Source organism: Artemia sp. Qi Xiang Cuo, chromosome 20 (genome assembly GCF_049724085.1).
Source record: "Artemia sp. Qi Xiang Cuo chromosome 20, ASM4972408v1, whole genome shotgun sequence".
Lineage (NCBI taxonomy): Eukaryota > Metazoa > Arthropoda > Branchiopoda > Anostraca > Artemiidae > Artemia > Artemia sp. Qi Xiang Cuo.
Genome location: NC_142813.1, coordinates 11,515,777 through 11,531,598, shown reverse-complemented (window position 1 = coordinate 11,531,598; position 15,822 = coordinate 11,515,777). Strand labels below are relative to the sequence as shown.

The 15,822-nt window shown below is 34.9% G+C and overlaps 1 protein-coding gene across 1 annotated transcript in view; it reads left to right on the top strand.

The window, feature by feature from the left end:
• LOC148939865 (nuclear protein localization protein 4 homolog) overlaps positions 1 to 15,822 on the top strand; it is a 217,502-nt gene that overhangs the window by 39,174 nt on the left and 162,506 nt on the right. Inside the window, exons 5-6 of the mRNA XM_089106457.1 lie at positions 498 to 621; positions 8,003 to 8,150. Coding sequence (XP_088962583.1) covers positions 498 to 621; positions 8,003 to 8,150 — 272 coding nt within the window. The remainder of the gene's footprint in view (positions 1 to 497; positions 622 to 8,002; positions 8,151 to 15,822) is intronic.

Here is a 15,822-nt window from a genome sequence, read left to right as displayed (position 1 = left end):
AATTTAAGATCCATATTAGGCAAACAGAAATTAAATAGTTTATCATTACTTTATATAGAAAAAGTTATTAAATAACTCGATTAATTGTGAAAAACTAATTGACAAGCTTGCAGAATTAAAAGTGAGAAAAATGGCGATTTAATTAATAAAGCTGTGCATATTTGCTTAAATACTATTGTTTGTTTTAATAAATTATGTTTGTTTGTTTGAATTATTCATATTTGTGTACAAGTATATTATTTTTTTCCCCATTTTTTCTTGGATTCAATAATTAAATAGAACTACATACTATATGCTTTAAAACGTAAAGAATGTCATTACTGAAAAATATGCCCGGAAATACAATGTGGCCTGTGACCTGCTTTAGCCTTAACCCGCCACTGCTTTAAATGATCAACAACGGGATGGTATTATAGCCTTGAATGAAATTTTTTTCTTCTCTTTCTCCCTTCAATTTTTTAGGCATTTTTCTCCCTTGTCAGTGTCTTTTTTTACAGAGGGAAATATGCCCAGCTTGATGATATCATGTGCACGCTGAAACCAGGCTGTCCAAATCATCCGCCAGATTTGGAAGGAGGATGTCCAAGATGTCGGCCCGGTGCAATAACACTCAATCGACAGGTTTATAAATTTTCTTCCCTTTCTCTGTTTTACCAACCTCTAAAATGAACATATTTATAAAATTATAGTATTAAATATTTATGTATAATATATATATATATATATATATATATATATATATATATATATATATATATATATATATATATATATATATATATATATATATATATATATATATATATATATATATATATATATATATATATATATATTTATATATAATATATATATATATATATATATATATATATATATATATATATATATATATATATATATATATATATATAATTAATGTATATATATATATTTATAAATAATTAATATATATATATATATATATATATATATATATATATATATATATATATATATATTTATAAATTTAATATATATATATATATATATATATATATATATATATATATATATAATTATTTATATATATATATATACATTAATTATATATATATATATATATATATATATATATATATATATATATATATATATATATATATTAATTATATAATCAAATAATGATTAGATAAAAAAGTAATATTATTATAACTGAATGTTTATATATAATTAATGTGCATAAATACAATAATAATTATATAATTCAATAAACTATTAAATAATATTTTATACGGTATATATTATAATTGAATAAGAGTAATACTAAAAATGTATAAATCATAATAAAAAAATAATTACTTCCCTGCAAATGCTATGAACACAGTCGTAAAAAGAGGATTTCTTTTGGGTATTTAGGTAGAATTACAATAAAATCAGACGTAGGCCTACTGTGGTATCTGATATAAGACCATATAATTAAACTCTTGATGAGATCTGAGGGTTATGGTGTACCCTCAGATCTCATTGCAGTCAATTTATAGCATAAGATCCGGAAATTTCTTAATTCAGTATGGCTTTTTATTTGTACTACTTACTTACTTTGTACTTAAGTGATTACACGAGCTGATCGGGGATTACACGAGCTGACCGGGTCTATGCGTTTTGTGTTTTTTTTTTTTTTTTTTTTTTTTTTTTTTTTTTTTTTCAAAATGAAGTAGTGGGTGCAGTTGGCAGTAAGCAAAAGCAAATTGAATATGAAATTTTTATTTTCTCTATATCTTTTCACAGAAGATAAGATTTACTACTGAAAAACGGCTATCACAAGCCCAAATGGGCCGAATTCGTACTTTCCCGTCGTTAAACAAATAAGAACCAAAAACGCAACAACGAAAAAATTATAAAAGGGTCAATGTTAAAACGATGAAAACTCGTAAAATTAAAAAGAGAATAAAATATTTAAAACAGAAACAATTTAGTTATGCGACCAAAAAACAGAAAGCTCGAAATTTGCAAAATGAACATTGAAATTATAAGGTAAAAAGGGAGTAAATGGGAGGGGGGAGGAGATTCACTGATTGAGCATGTCAACTATGTAAGGGATCAAAGTTTTCTGTATCTTTTAGTAGAAACTTTTATTGGGGTAAGAAGGAGGATTTTTCTTGAAGCAGAACGCGGGAGGCGGGGTCGAAAGGGTGAATATTGACTAGGAAAAAGGTTAGTTGTCCGAGGGTTATGAAGGGCAGTATTAACGAAACACGAGGAAATAATCATAAGTAGGAAAGCCAGGTTTAAATATATGAAAAATATGGTTAATAAAATGATTATTTTGTAAAAATTTGGCCTGAAAATTTTGGGAAGACAGGAGAGGGGGGGGGGCTAATCAAGATTTCGCCCCAGGCCCAAGAGAGCCCAGAACCTCCACTGAAGGGCAGAAGTCAAGTTGTTTGGTAGATGCTTTTGTCTAGTTGCTTACCCAATCCCTTTTGACTTATAAAAAAGGACTAGAACTCTCAATTTCTGATCGAATGAGCATCTTCCGAAGTTTCTGCGACCATCAGGTGGGACTAGGAATGAGAAATGGTAAGTCCCCTTCCTATACGGAATAAAGTCTGCTCATTTTTGGGTTTAATATTACCTCTTTACTTTCACAATAACAGCGTAGACCAGAAATATTCACAGAAATCAAGAGGGATTAAATATCAGTTTCACTTTTTTTGTGCGTTTTTTAAAGTTTTTTGTCCCCCCCCCCCCCGCAAAAAATAACCCCCCAATAAAAGTCCTGAATACGGCCCTGGGGATTACAAATCAGTTTCTACCTCCACCCTCCCCCTTGTCTCTTTCTTAGAATAAATTCTGTGCTTATCTTAAAGCTCAATGACAGTTGGGATGTTTTGGCATTAAAATGCTCCCTTTGAGACATCTACCTCCCTCCCAAACCAGCTAAAAAATTTTTAAGGTCTGAACAGATTTCATTGTCTTAGGTAAATTCTATGTTGTTTTACAATTCCAAACGTTCAAATTCATTTAATTCAAAAACAAGACATAACTCTCGTGGGCAAAGCCCAAATATGATGTCTCTTAGTCATAATTAGCAAAATGAAGTTGTCTGAGAAAACTTCGTCGGGACAAATAAACTAAAGGATGAAAACACTTGAGATTGAGAATAAAATTGTCTGATAAAACTTCGTCAGGATAAAATAAACTAAAGAATAAACACACTAGAGATCATTGTAATATTTCAAAAAGCTTGGCACAAAGCTTTTACTGTAGCGCATGGTGTTACAGTGGACTGGGGTCAGTTTCGGAACCGTCTCAGCCACTTCCCTGGGGGGGACGAGATCTTATAGGGACAAAAGGTGGGGGAAGGAATGATCGGTAGATGGGATGTTGAAGGAGAAGCCAAATCTTTGGCATAATTTTTCTTGGCGGGAAGAAGGGATTCAAGTTTAAATTCTTTGAGGTAAAAGGAGTAAGGTAGAGGGGAACCGCCATAAATGATTTGCAGTGATCTCTTCTGAACTCGTTCTATTTTATCAGTTTCATCCTGGGTAAGGGCAAAGTGCCAAACCGGACAAGCATATTCAAGTAAGGGGAAAACGTTTGCTTATCAGGGCTTTAAACCTCTACAATGGGGTTCAATCATTATTTTGTAGTTAGAGAGGGAGGGAGATACGTCAAAGGTTGCATTTAATACCAAAACATCCCAACTCTCATTGAGCCTTCAGATTGATTTTTAATCCCTCTTGATTTCTGTGAATATTTCTGGTCTGCGCTATGAAAGTAAAGAGTAACATTAACCCCAAAATGAGCAGAATTTATTCCGTATAGGAGGGGGGCTGCCTCTTCCTCATCCCTATCTCCGCCTCACGGTCGTAGAAACTTCCGAGGATGCTCATTCGATCAGAAATTCAGAGTTCTAGTCCTTTTTTATAAGTCAAAAGTGATTGGAGACCAACCAGCCGCAGGGGGGTATTTTTTTTTTTGGGGGGGGGGGAGTAAACGCTGGCTTCCGAGCTGAACGGCAACTCTGCCTGTCGCAAACAATCAACAGACAGTAGAATCCCACTTGGTGTGGCTTCGGGTTGATGGGCAACAGTGTTTGTGCCTGTAAAACCTCAATTAGCTTGAGGTATGTTTGGCAGTTTTCATCTGTGGATTTCTTTTTCATATTTCTTAGTAATTGTTTGATCAATTATGGCTCAAACTTTCGCCACCTAACCTGCCTTGATCGCGTGACTTGCAGGTCAGATAGCCCTTTTGCCAAATAGACGTTGAAATACAACCCCTAATTCATTGTAAGGAGAGGTGAGGAGGATAAGACCCAATTTGACACAGTCAAGATAGACTGGGAGCTTATTGGGGGATTTCGATACCGTGGGTCAGAATTAGTGGCGGTTCTCACCTATCTTTTGCGCCCCGGGCAAAATCTTGATTACCCCCCCCCCCCATCGCCGGTCCGTCTCCCAAAAAAGCTTCAAGCCAAATTTTAATAAAGTTGTTCGTTCTTTAACAAAATTATATTAAATTTATTAGTTAATTAATATTTTATTATTGATTAATTTGCTATTTAAAAAATTTAATCATTATTAATTATTTTAATTATCGTTATTTCATTATTTTCTCATTTTAACTGCGTTATCTACTTTATTTTAATAAAAATAAATTTTAAAAATTACAAAATGATTATTACTGTTAGATTATTAATTTGGAATTTTGTGCCCGTGAAATTTCTGTCCCGGGGGCAAGGGTCCCCTCTGTCCCTCCGATATATTCGCCTCTGGTCAGGATGATATAAACAATGCCCAGATGTCACTACACCATACACTGAAGAACAAGCAGCATGTTACTCAACCATCTGCTTGGTTGTAGCACCAGGAACAGCTGTTTTGACCTACTGATTTCCTAGCTGTTTTGACCTTCAGAACGATAATAGATTTGGCAGTTGTTGGACATTCAGCAACGATAGGAAATATGTGCTTGAGGCTGTGGTGGCACTTGTATTTGTTGCTGCAGATTTTGACTCTGAGGCTGTAGATTTGGCCACCTCTGTATGAGGGCTAGATATCCACCCCTGTGGCTATCTAGCCCTCAAATGAGAGAGATTACCAGGGGAATGTACATGTTATGCTATGTAACATTATTATGTACATGTTCTTGAAGCAAAGATGTGTTTTGACATTAACAGATCGTGTAACTAAACCTTGAACATATTTTCACTTGCTAAGTCTTTTGGAGTAATAATCTATTTCTGAAAACAATTTGTGTATACGTTATAAATCTTTGTTAAGGGCAGGAATTTTGAGGTAAAAAATACCTATCAAACGGAGTTTAAATAATGATCTCCTCAAAAGGTATAAATAGTATTATCGAAATCTAATTAACAACCCACTTCCTGACTGAGTGTTAACTCAGGTTTTCTGTTAAGGGCCAGTTTGTCATGCTGTAATGGTAGGTAAGGGCAATAGAGGTTGTTTTAGTGGAGGGGGCAGAGGGAGCACTTGCCCTGGGCGTAGAGATCTTAGGGGCCCAATATTTCAAATAAATAATCTAACAGTGATAATCATTTTGTAATTAAAAAAAAAAAAAATCTAAATAATTTAGTGGATTCAGTTGGCAGTAAGCATAAGCAAATTGAATAAAAAATTTCCATTTTCCCTATATCTTTTCACATATTAAATAAGAAAAGTCAAGTTTAAATAAATGAAAAATTTGGCTAATAAATGAATTTTTTTTTCAAAATTCGGCCTGAAAATTTTTGGGAGATAGAAGGGGCTTTTGCCCAAGATTTTCCCTGGGCACAAGAGAGGCCAGAACCGTCACTGAAGAGTAGAAGTCAAGTTGTCTGGTAAGGGTACTAGTTGCTTTTTTCCTATGTCAGTTTCTGTGGGCTGACATTGTTATTAGTTTGTGGAGTCTTGGATAACTTGTCAGCTGCTGAACCGTTCACTTTTGTTTCAAAGTGCTGACTGGAATTTAAGCATTGCATTAAAAAAAAGTAAATACAGTAGAGCTGCGGTCATTCGAGGTAATTTGGACCAAGAGAACCTCGGATAAACAAAGTCTCGGATAACACGCACTCTATAAACAATCAAGAAAGAAACATGTGGTAAAATGAATAAAACTCAACCAAAGCTGTTAGATTAGCGTCTGTTTTCGTATTATAAATGAAACTGACAAACTGTAGTGATGTAGCATGATCACTACTGATAGCGATCTCGCACTGCGCAGGGCCTTAGACCAGTGGTTCTCAAACCCATTTAGACACTTTACCCCTTTTTACCCAAAATACATTTTAGGTACCCATTCTCAGTTACCGGTACTTAGTAAAATATTGCTAAAATATGTGTTGGCAAATAACGCAACGCCATCTAGGGTTTGGTGACGCTTGGCATTTATTCAATGTAATAATAAGAATAATTAATTTAATATGTTTAATTGATAAAATTAGTGTAGTAAGAAGTGTCTGATCTCAGTTCCTAACAGAAAAAATTGCGAAGCATGAAAAAATGCTAAGTTTGGCCAAACGCTATGGGGCTGATGTATTTTTTACCGATACTAGCGCCAGTTTCCACTCTTATAAGTTACCCATGCTCTTGGGTTTAGTGTTTGACAACTGTACTAACTTGAAACTCATTTTAGTCTGTTTTTCTGTTATTGTAGCATACTGGATCTAACTTTAACAGCTGATAAGTCTTGTATTGTCTAATTTTGATTCCAGTAAATCTTACCAAAAGCAATTTGTTTTTATTAAATCCCAAGTACTGAATAAATACGTTGTAATATGAACCTCTAGTAAGTTTTTGTGATAAATAGACAACTCAAAAAATATTTAACTGATTTAAAAACTAGTCTCCGGGGTAAAATTTGATAAGTCCAAGTTTAATAATATATACCAGTATTTCCAGCGTGTGTGTGTGTGGTGGGTGGGGGGGTCTGATGCTTCAAAAAAAGGTATTTTGAGTGTAATATTCAGATTCTTTTACATTTTAATAGGTATACAGAGAAGAACACACTGAGAGAAGATATCCTCAAGATAAAATTTCTTCCTTAGAAAATTTAACCACAACCTTTGGAAAATTTGAAATTTTTGACCAAAAATGTAATTATTTTTAGGTAATTCTTTGAAAGGTCTCTGATACCCGTTCCTCGGCGAGTAGGATCGTTTGCACCTGTGTTATAATAAAATTGCAATACCTAGTGAAATTTTTATCTGGAAGTTCCTTTTTAGTGTCTTTTTTTCAACTGGCTGTCTGGATTATGTTCTAAGCTGGGCAACAGCAATACGAATTTCTTAGGATTAATTGTAGAGAATGTTTGCTTCAGGGCAGCAGTACGCTCTAAGCTGGGGAAAAGTACTAGGATAATCTGTTGTAAATGCCTTATGTAACCTACGTCTGAGCTAACTATTCTAAAACTGTTAAAAGAAACTTAATTCTTTAACTGTTGGTTGGATATAATGCATAAATTTCTGCTGAGCGTTGCTGTCTGAGCGTGGGGTTGTGTAATAGTATTAAGAGCATGCATTTCTTGAATTAGCTACGCTAATCTATTTTAGTATTCGAAGATTTTAATATATCGTTAAAGAGATAATTGAAGAGCTAATAACTTTTTTTTGTGCTTTAGTCCACTCTCCTCAAGACCCTCTCTCTCTCTCTCTCTCTCTCTCTCTCTCTCTCTCTCTCTCTCTCTCTCTCTCTCTCTCTCTCTCTCTCTCTCTCTCTCTCTCTCTCTCTCTCTCTCTCTCTCTCTCTCTCTCTCTCTCTCTCTCTCTCTCTCTCTCTCTCTCTCGCTCTCTCGCTCTGAAATAATGAATAATTTATTTATTATTTGCATTTGTTAACTGCACCTCTACTTTATTAATAAAATGAGAAAATGATTATAACCTTTAGATTACTTGTTCAAAATTTTGCACTCCTAAGATCTCTGCGCCCGGGCCAAATGCTCCTCTGTCCCTACCCTGAAACCGCATCTGAAGATGTGGTAATCTAAACTTTCTTTTCAATACTTTCTTTAATTTTAGCCGTATCGACACGTAGATAATGTTGAATTTGAAAATCCCCAAATTGTGGAAAGATTTTTGAACTATTGGAGAATTACTGGTAATCAAAGAGCTGGCCACTTATATGGATGGTATAAGCCACACAAAGATGTACCCTTGGGCATAAAAGGTTGGTTCTCTTTTTATGTATCTAAGTTGCTAGAGCCTTTTATTGAAATTACGTCATCCTTTTTTTATTTAACAGTTTGTGGTAACGAACTGTAAGTAAGGAGCGACGGGGCTCAATAGTAACCGAAACTCTAAGAAACGGAATAAATTTCATTAAGTTTAGTCTTACCCATCAAAGGTTACGAGCCTGAGAAACTTTGTCTTATTTTCGAAAAAAGAAGGAAACGCCCCCTAAAAGTTGTAGAATTTTAATGGAAATCACACCATAAGAATCAGCGTATCAGAGAACCCTACTGTAGAGGTTATAAGCTCCTATCTGTAAAAATATGAAATTTTGTATTTTTTGCCAGACGAAATATCACAGATGCGTGTTTATTTGTTTATTTCACCGGAAGAGGGCTGATTCGAACGGAAGTTAAAAGTTTTAGTGCCCTTCTTAAGTGACCTAAAATATTGGAGGGCAACTAGACCCCCTCACGCCCTTTTTTGCCAAAATCATCTGATCAAAATTTTGGGATAGTTATTTTGTTCAAAATAGTTGAAAGACCCAATAACTATGCCTTTGGAGATAACTTGACACTCCCCCCACTCCACCTCACCCCCGTAACCCCCGGGGTAAGGTTTTTAAGTTAGAAAATTAGCCCATTGTTTACATATAGTATTTGTTATTGGGGAGTATGTATACATTTTTCGGTAGGAAGGGGAGGACGACTTTTCTGCTATGGGGATTTTGCACGGGGAGAATTTTCTATCGGAAGGGAAGTTTTTAGGGGGGGGGGTTGCCAGGGAGGGTAGTTTTTTCAACTCAAAGTAAGGGGCAATATTAAAACGTAAAATGAACAAAAATTATCATTTATATGAGGGGGCTTGTCCCCTCCTCAAAACCTCGCTCTTTACGCTGAAGTTTAAATTTTGTCCCAATTCCTTGCAAAGCGACTCCTGAAATGCAAGGGTTGTTTAATTGGAACAATAAGAAACTTTTTAAATGTACTGAAAACTTTAGCTTGAGGGCAACCCCTATCATATATGTAATAATTTCTGTTCGTTTAAAGTTTTAATGGCTCCTTACTTTGAGTTGGAAAAATTGGTTGTTTTTTTTTTTTTTTTTTTTTTTATTCAATCTTCAACAGGGACCGATTAAAAAAAACATTTAAAAAGCTCATTTTTAAAAGTAATTTAAAAAGCTCATTTTTGTCTTCTCTTGGCAGGCTTAATAACAGAGATGTCATTTTAGGAACAAATTGAAGGGATAGGGGAGGGAGTAAGGAAGAAACAGGAAGGGGTAGGGGAGGGAGCAAGGAAGAAACAGGAAGGGGTAGGAAGTAAGGAAGGGGAGGGAGCAAGGAAGAAACAGGAAGGAGTAGGAAGTAAGGAAGGGGTAGTTGAGGGAGTAAGGAAGAAACAGGAAGGGGTAGGGGAGGGAGTAAGGAAGAAACAGGAAGGGGTAGGAAGTAAGGAAGGGGAGGGAGCAAGGAAGAAACAGGAAGGAGTAGGAAGTAAGGAAGGGGTAGTTGAGGGAGTAAGGAAGAAACAGGAAGGGGTAGGGAGTAAGGAAGATCTGACATCTTACAATTCTGTTTAGTGGGCTGCATTTCTTTCCAGCGCTTTTCTACTGTCTCTTAAAACTAACACAGGTCCATGGTCTTTATGTATGCTTGTTGTCTTGAGCCAGCTATAACCAGCATGTTTACGTCTTTTGAAGAGTTTACTTAAAATCCTAAAAATCCAAGAAGAAATTCCAAGATTGAAGTCAAAAATAAAAAATAAATTTACATACGTTAAAGCATGTTTATTTTGTGATATTTTTTTCCGGTATGGATAGTGATTAGGAAGTAGGTAATGAAGACAACAATCACCCTCCCCTCCCAACATGCCTTGTAAATTTTGCTCATTGAATGTTTCAGTCTCTTTACCTGTTGTAAAAAAAAAAATACAATTTTCATTTTTCATAAAGTTTAATCCCCAACGAAATTTAAACTTGACAAATGATTGTGAAATCAAAGTTAAAATGTAAAAAAAGGGAAATAGTAAAAAAAAGTAAAAAAAATCAAAGTAAAAAAAAAGGGAAATAGCCAAACCTGGCTAGTCCAGAAAAGGAAAGATTAATCATTTGCATTGCCATTTTTAATTTATACTTTTTTTTATGGATATCCAGAAGGATGGTCAATTAGAGGGATATAGGAAGGGGACTATTTTTACTTGCAAGGAAATAGCATTGACCACAATTAATGGGGATCTCTTCCATGAAAGCAATCATATAATCTTAGATGTTATTTTCAAGAAACTAGAATAGATTGATTATTTTATTTAAAGAAAGTCTACAAGGCCATATTCAAAAAAGAGAGTAAAAAAAAATCTATTAAGAAAAAGAAAATTCGCATTAACTAAATGGCCATCCAAGTTTTATTTTGCTCCTATAAACCTAAGTCAACCTAATTGCAAATAGTCAATCTAGTCTCAATTGCAGTAGCTAAGTCTAATCCTTTCTATTAGCCCCCCCCCCCCTCCTATCTTTCAAAACAACACCTGCAATGGACTAACCTACAACACCTGTAGAGAAAATAGCATGAGCTTCCTTTAAAAAGATTATAAAAAAAATTACTATGTTGTGAATTAAACAAAACAGCACATAGATTATATTTGAAATGTTAATTTTGTAAAGGCCAAAGAGAAAAGAAACTTCTTGAGGATTGGATAATCATTGTTGCCCCTCCTATGAAGTTCCAATTATCTTTAAAACCTTCCTTATTACTTCCTCCCACCTCACTAGGGTACCACTTGCTTTTCATTTAATCCCAAATGAATGGTCTAAACCAGGGGTAGCCAACCCGCGGCCTGCCGTAAATATTTTTTGCGGCCTGTGAGATTCATCACACTTCTATATTCAGCGCCCTCATGATGCGTACACATCTTGGAACATCACGGATTCGATGTTTCACTCTTAATTAATTAAAAAAACTTTTTCCACAAAATAGGTTTTTCAAAGAAAATTAAAGAACTCCATTAAACCAAAACTGATCAAAAATGAAACCCAAAACGAACAGAAATTACAATAAATAACCGAGTCAGACTCAAAACGAGCAGAAATTAACATGAGTTGGGCTCAAAACCCCTGTGCCTTCCCAAGGCCAGAACAAAATGTGCACTTTACTGAAAAAACATAAATGTTTTTAATTCTATACCTTTAATAAATCAAATAATATTAGCATTTTGATTACTAAATATCACTATATGTATATTAAACTGACAATGCACATTCATTTGTATCTTTTTCAGTATTTTGCAAATTATGTTCTGGCCTTGGGAAGGCACAGGGGTTTTGAGGCCAACTCATGTTAATTTCTGCTCGTTTTGAGTTTGACTCGGTAATTTATTGTAATTTCTGTTCGTTTTGGGTTTCATTTTTGATCAATTTTGGTTTAATGGAGTTCTTTAATTTTCTTTGAAAAACCTATTTTGTGGAAAAAGTTTTTTTAATTAATTTCTGTTTGTTTTATGTTAACATAGTCTTTTCAGGGAAAAAGAAAATAATCTTTAAATCTTTTCGTTTTTTTAAGACTTTATAGTTTGGCCTGCTATGTATATGCTGGAATAAATTTGTCAGCTATTTTTAACAACATGCACCCTTTTAAAATCTGGACACAAATAGTAGTGTTTAATTTAGTTTCATACCTCCTCTAGTTGACCTGAAATAGTAAACTTGATACCATTCGCAAAAAAAACCTGTTTACTTTCTTTGATAGCTTGGATACACTTACGCTATTTTGATTTGGTTAAATTTTAAGAGCAGAAGTAGCCCCGAAAGTTTGAACATAATACCCTCAGTCGTTCTTGGGATATTGCTGAGATGCCTTATTGGGAATTAGCATTAACACAGTGCATTTTGATTTAATCTTAAGACAACATTTAGTTTTTAAACATAATGGGTAAATGGGAGAATGGGCGTGGGAGGGGGATTAGTTGCCCTTCAATCACTTTCGACTTTAAGAAAGGGCATCAGTCCTTTCTATTTTCAGTCGAATGAGCCCTTTTCGAAGTTCCTACGACAACTCCTTCGATACGAAGAGCCCTGGTCTAAACAAAAAAAAGAATATATATATATATATATATATATATATATGTATATATATATATATATATATATATATATATATATATATATATGTATATATAATCTACCAACATCGATCTTACTATAAAAATGTTAGCCTTCCAATCGAATAAGCCTTTTTTGAGTTTCTACGACAACGCTTTCTATAAACACCTTATATGTCTCCAGGGCATAAATTACAACCCTCACCCTAAGGGCTGTGAGGAGGGTTGTCATCCTCAACGGCCCAATTTCCAGAACTTTCAACTACGTTTAACAAAATGGCTATCTCAAAATTTCAATTGTATTTTTTTTGGGAAACTATGGACGTAAGAGGGCGGTTAGTATCACTTCAATCATTTTCGACTATTAAAAAAGGCACTAGCCCTATCAATTTCATATAAAATGAGCCCTTTTGAATTTTCTATTACACCGCTTTCAATAAAAACCTTGTATGCTCCCCCGGGTATAACTTGCAACCCTTGCCGTGTGGGTTGGGGGGGGGGGTTGTCATCCTCACAGGCCTAATTTCCAGACCAAAACGGCCATCTCAAAATTTGGATGGGCAGTGGTTGGGGAAATGGTGGGCGTGAGAGGGGGGTTATTTACCCACCACTCACTTTCTCCAATTAAGAAGGATTCTAGCCCTCTAAATTTCCGATTGAATGACCCTCTTCTGAAATTTTTACGACAACGCTATCTATAAAAACCTTATAAAAAAAGGCACTAACCCTTTCGATTTCCAATCAAATGAGCCCTTTTGACGTTTCTACGAAAACACTTTCAATAAAAACCATAGATTCTCCCAGGGCATAACTTACAACCTTTGCCCTGGGGGCTCTTGGGGACTTTTCTTCCTCAAATACATAATTTCTAGAACTTTCAACTACGTTGAACAAAATGGCTATCTCTAAACTTTGATTGAATGTGTTTGGGGAAATGGTGGGCGTGAGAGGGGGTTGATTACTCTCTACTTAATTTCGACTATTAAAAAGGGCACTAGCCCTTTCAGTTTCCAATCAAATGAGCCGTTTTTGAAATTTTTACAATAACTTTCTATATAAACCTTATATGCCTTCAGGGCATAACTTACAACCCTTGCACGGAGGGCTTTTGATGGGGTTATCATCCTAAAAGGCCTAATTTCCAGAACTTCAAACTACGTTGAACAAAATCGCTATCTCAAAATTTGATTGAACATGCTTGGCGAAATGGTGGGCGTGAGACGGGGTAGTTCCCCTTTAATCTCTTTCGACTTTTAAAAAGAACACTATCCCTTTCAATTTCCACTTGAATTAGCACGTTTTGAAGTTTCTACGACAAGGCGTTGTATAAAAACCTTATATGCCCCCAGGGCATAACTTACAACCCTTGCCCTGAGGGCTGTGGGGGGGGGGGATTGTCATCCTCAAAGACCTAATTTCCAGAACTTAAACAGAAATTATTCCTTATATGAAAGGGGCTGTCCCCTCCTCAACGCCTCGCTCTTTACGCTAAAGTTTTACTTTCTCACAACTCTATTTTTTTGACAATAAAAAACTTTAGCGTAAAGAGTGAGGTGTTGAGGAGGGGACAGCCCCTTTCATATAAGGAATAATTTCTGTTTTTTCCCTCCACCTTTAGTAAGAATTCTTAACCAACAAAATCTAAATAAAGTTTCGAGGCGTGTCCTTTTGTAACAAGAAATAAAGTTTGCTTGCACATTCATCTAGTTACAAAGCATAGGCATTTATTGTACGAGAGGGAGCTCATTTTCCTAATCTAAACTAGGAAGCTATAGGGTAGCTTCCTTGTAGTCATCAAAAGTAGAAACATTTTAGGGGCTTGCTGGTTTGTTTCAGAATAAACTCGTTTCCTTATTCTAATAGCACCAAGCTGATTATTGAATTATTGTTGAATAAAATTGTTTTATTCTGCTGATTATGCTGATATTGCTGATTATTGTTGAATAAAATGGCTATCTCAAAATTTTGATTGGATGTGTTTGGGGAAACGGTGGGCGTGAGAGGGGGGTCAGTTGCCCTCCGATCACTTTCGACTATTAAAAAGGGCACTAGTCCTTTGAATTTCCAATCGAATGAGCCTTTTTTGAATTTGTACGACCACGCCTTCTATAAAAACTTATTTGCCCCCAGGGCATAACTTATGATACTTGCCCTGAAGACAGTGGGGGAATGTCCTCGTTAAAAATATAATTTTAACTGGTAATCATCTACGCTGAACAAAATTGCTATATCAAAATTCTGATTGGATGTGTTATAGAAGATGGTGGGCGTGGAAGGGGTGTTAGTTGTCGTCCAATCACTTTCGACTATTAAAAAGGGCACAAGCCACTCCAATTTCCAATTAAATGTGCCCTTTTCGAAGTTTCTATGACAACTTCTTCGATACGAAGTGTCCTGCTCTAAACCTGCTGTGCTGCTGTTTAGAGCTGTCTAAACCTGTGTCCTGCTCTTTTCCTAAGCAAGGAAAAGATAACTTCATAGTCAATACATTTAATCACATCAGAGCATTTCAGGAAAAAATTTGTTATTTGAATCGCAATTGGAAATTAATAATGCTCACCACTTTCCATTGTTGAAAGAATTTAAGAAATCAAAATGTAACAATTATATCAAATATGCGAAAGAAATAGGAAAACTTACAGATGTTTTTGAAAGCCGATTCAATAATTTAGAGTTGGAAAAAATACACCGAAATTTTTGAAATATATTCATTTCCTTTTCATGTTGAAATTGAGGCTGTCCCAGAATATCGCCAAATAATGAATTATGATGAATTAAAACGTAAGTTTGAAAATTCAGAATCAAAAATAGATAATTTTTTTTTACATTTACGTCGCAAAAAAAACCTTTACGTCACATTTACGTCCAATTTAAGAAATTTGGCACAAAAGTTGTTAGCGCTTTTATTTCAACTTACACCTGCGAATCGTTTTTTTTTTTTTTTTCAAAAATGAAATTAGTCTAACAAAAAGCATGCTCAAACATAACGGACACTAACCTTCAACACCAATTACGATGTGAATATGCCCAAACTGAGGTCCACTTGCAGAAGCTAAATGAATAAGTGGAGAAATAAACATCGCACTAGTGAAATAAATATTTTTCTATGATTTTATTTTTATTTCGTTATTTTTTTTATTGTTCGTATTGTATATTTTTTACAATGTGCATTTAGAATCATTATTATTATTATATTATTTAAGCTTATATGTAAAAATAATAGTAAACATAATTAATAAAACTTCATTATTTTTCAATTTTTCACTTCAAAAATATCTATAATAGGTCTAAATCTAATATGGGTATATATAATTTTATATGCGGCCCGCGGAGTAATGATGCATTTCCAGTGGCCCGCAAAATAATATGGGTTGGCCACCCCTGGTCTAAACACAGAGCCGTTTATAGGGTTGATGGTGCCTGGGGCAAAATCGATTACAGCGCCCCTTCCCCACTCAAATATAAGCAAAAAAATCCGAACCAAAGCGGGCGATTCCCCTGCCGTGACGCCTGGGCTAACTGCCCCAGTTGCCCCCACGCCCTAGGAGCGGCCCTGCCTAAACACAATCTTTGGTAAT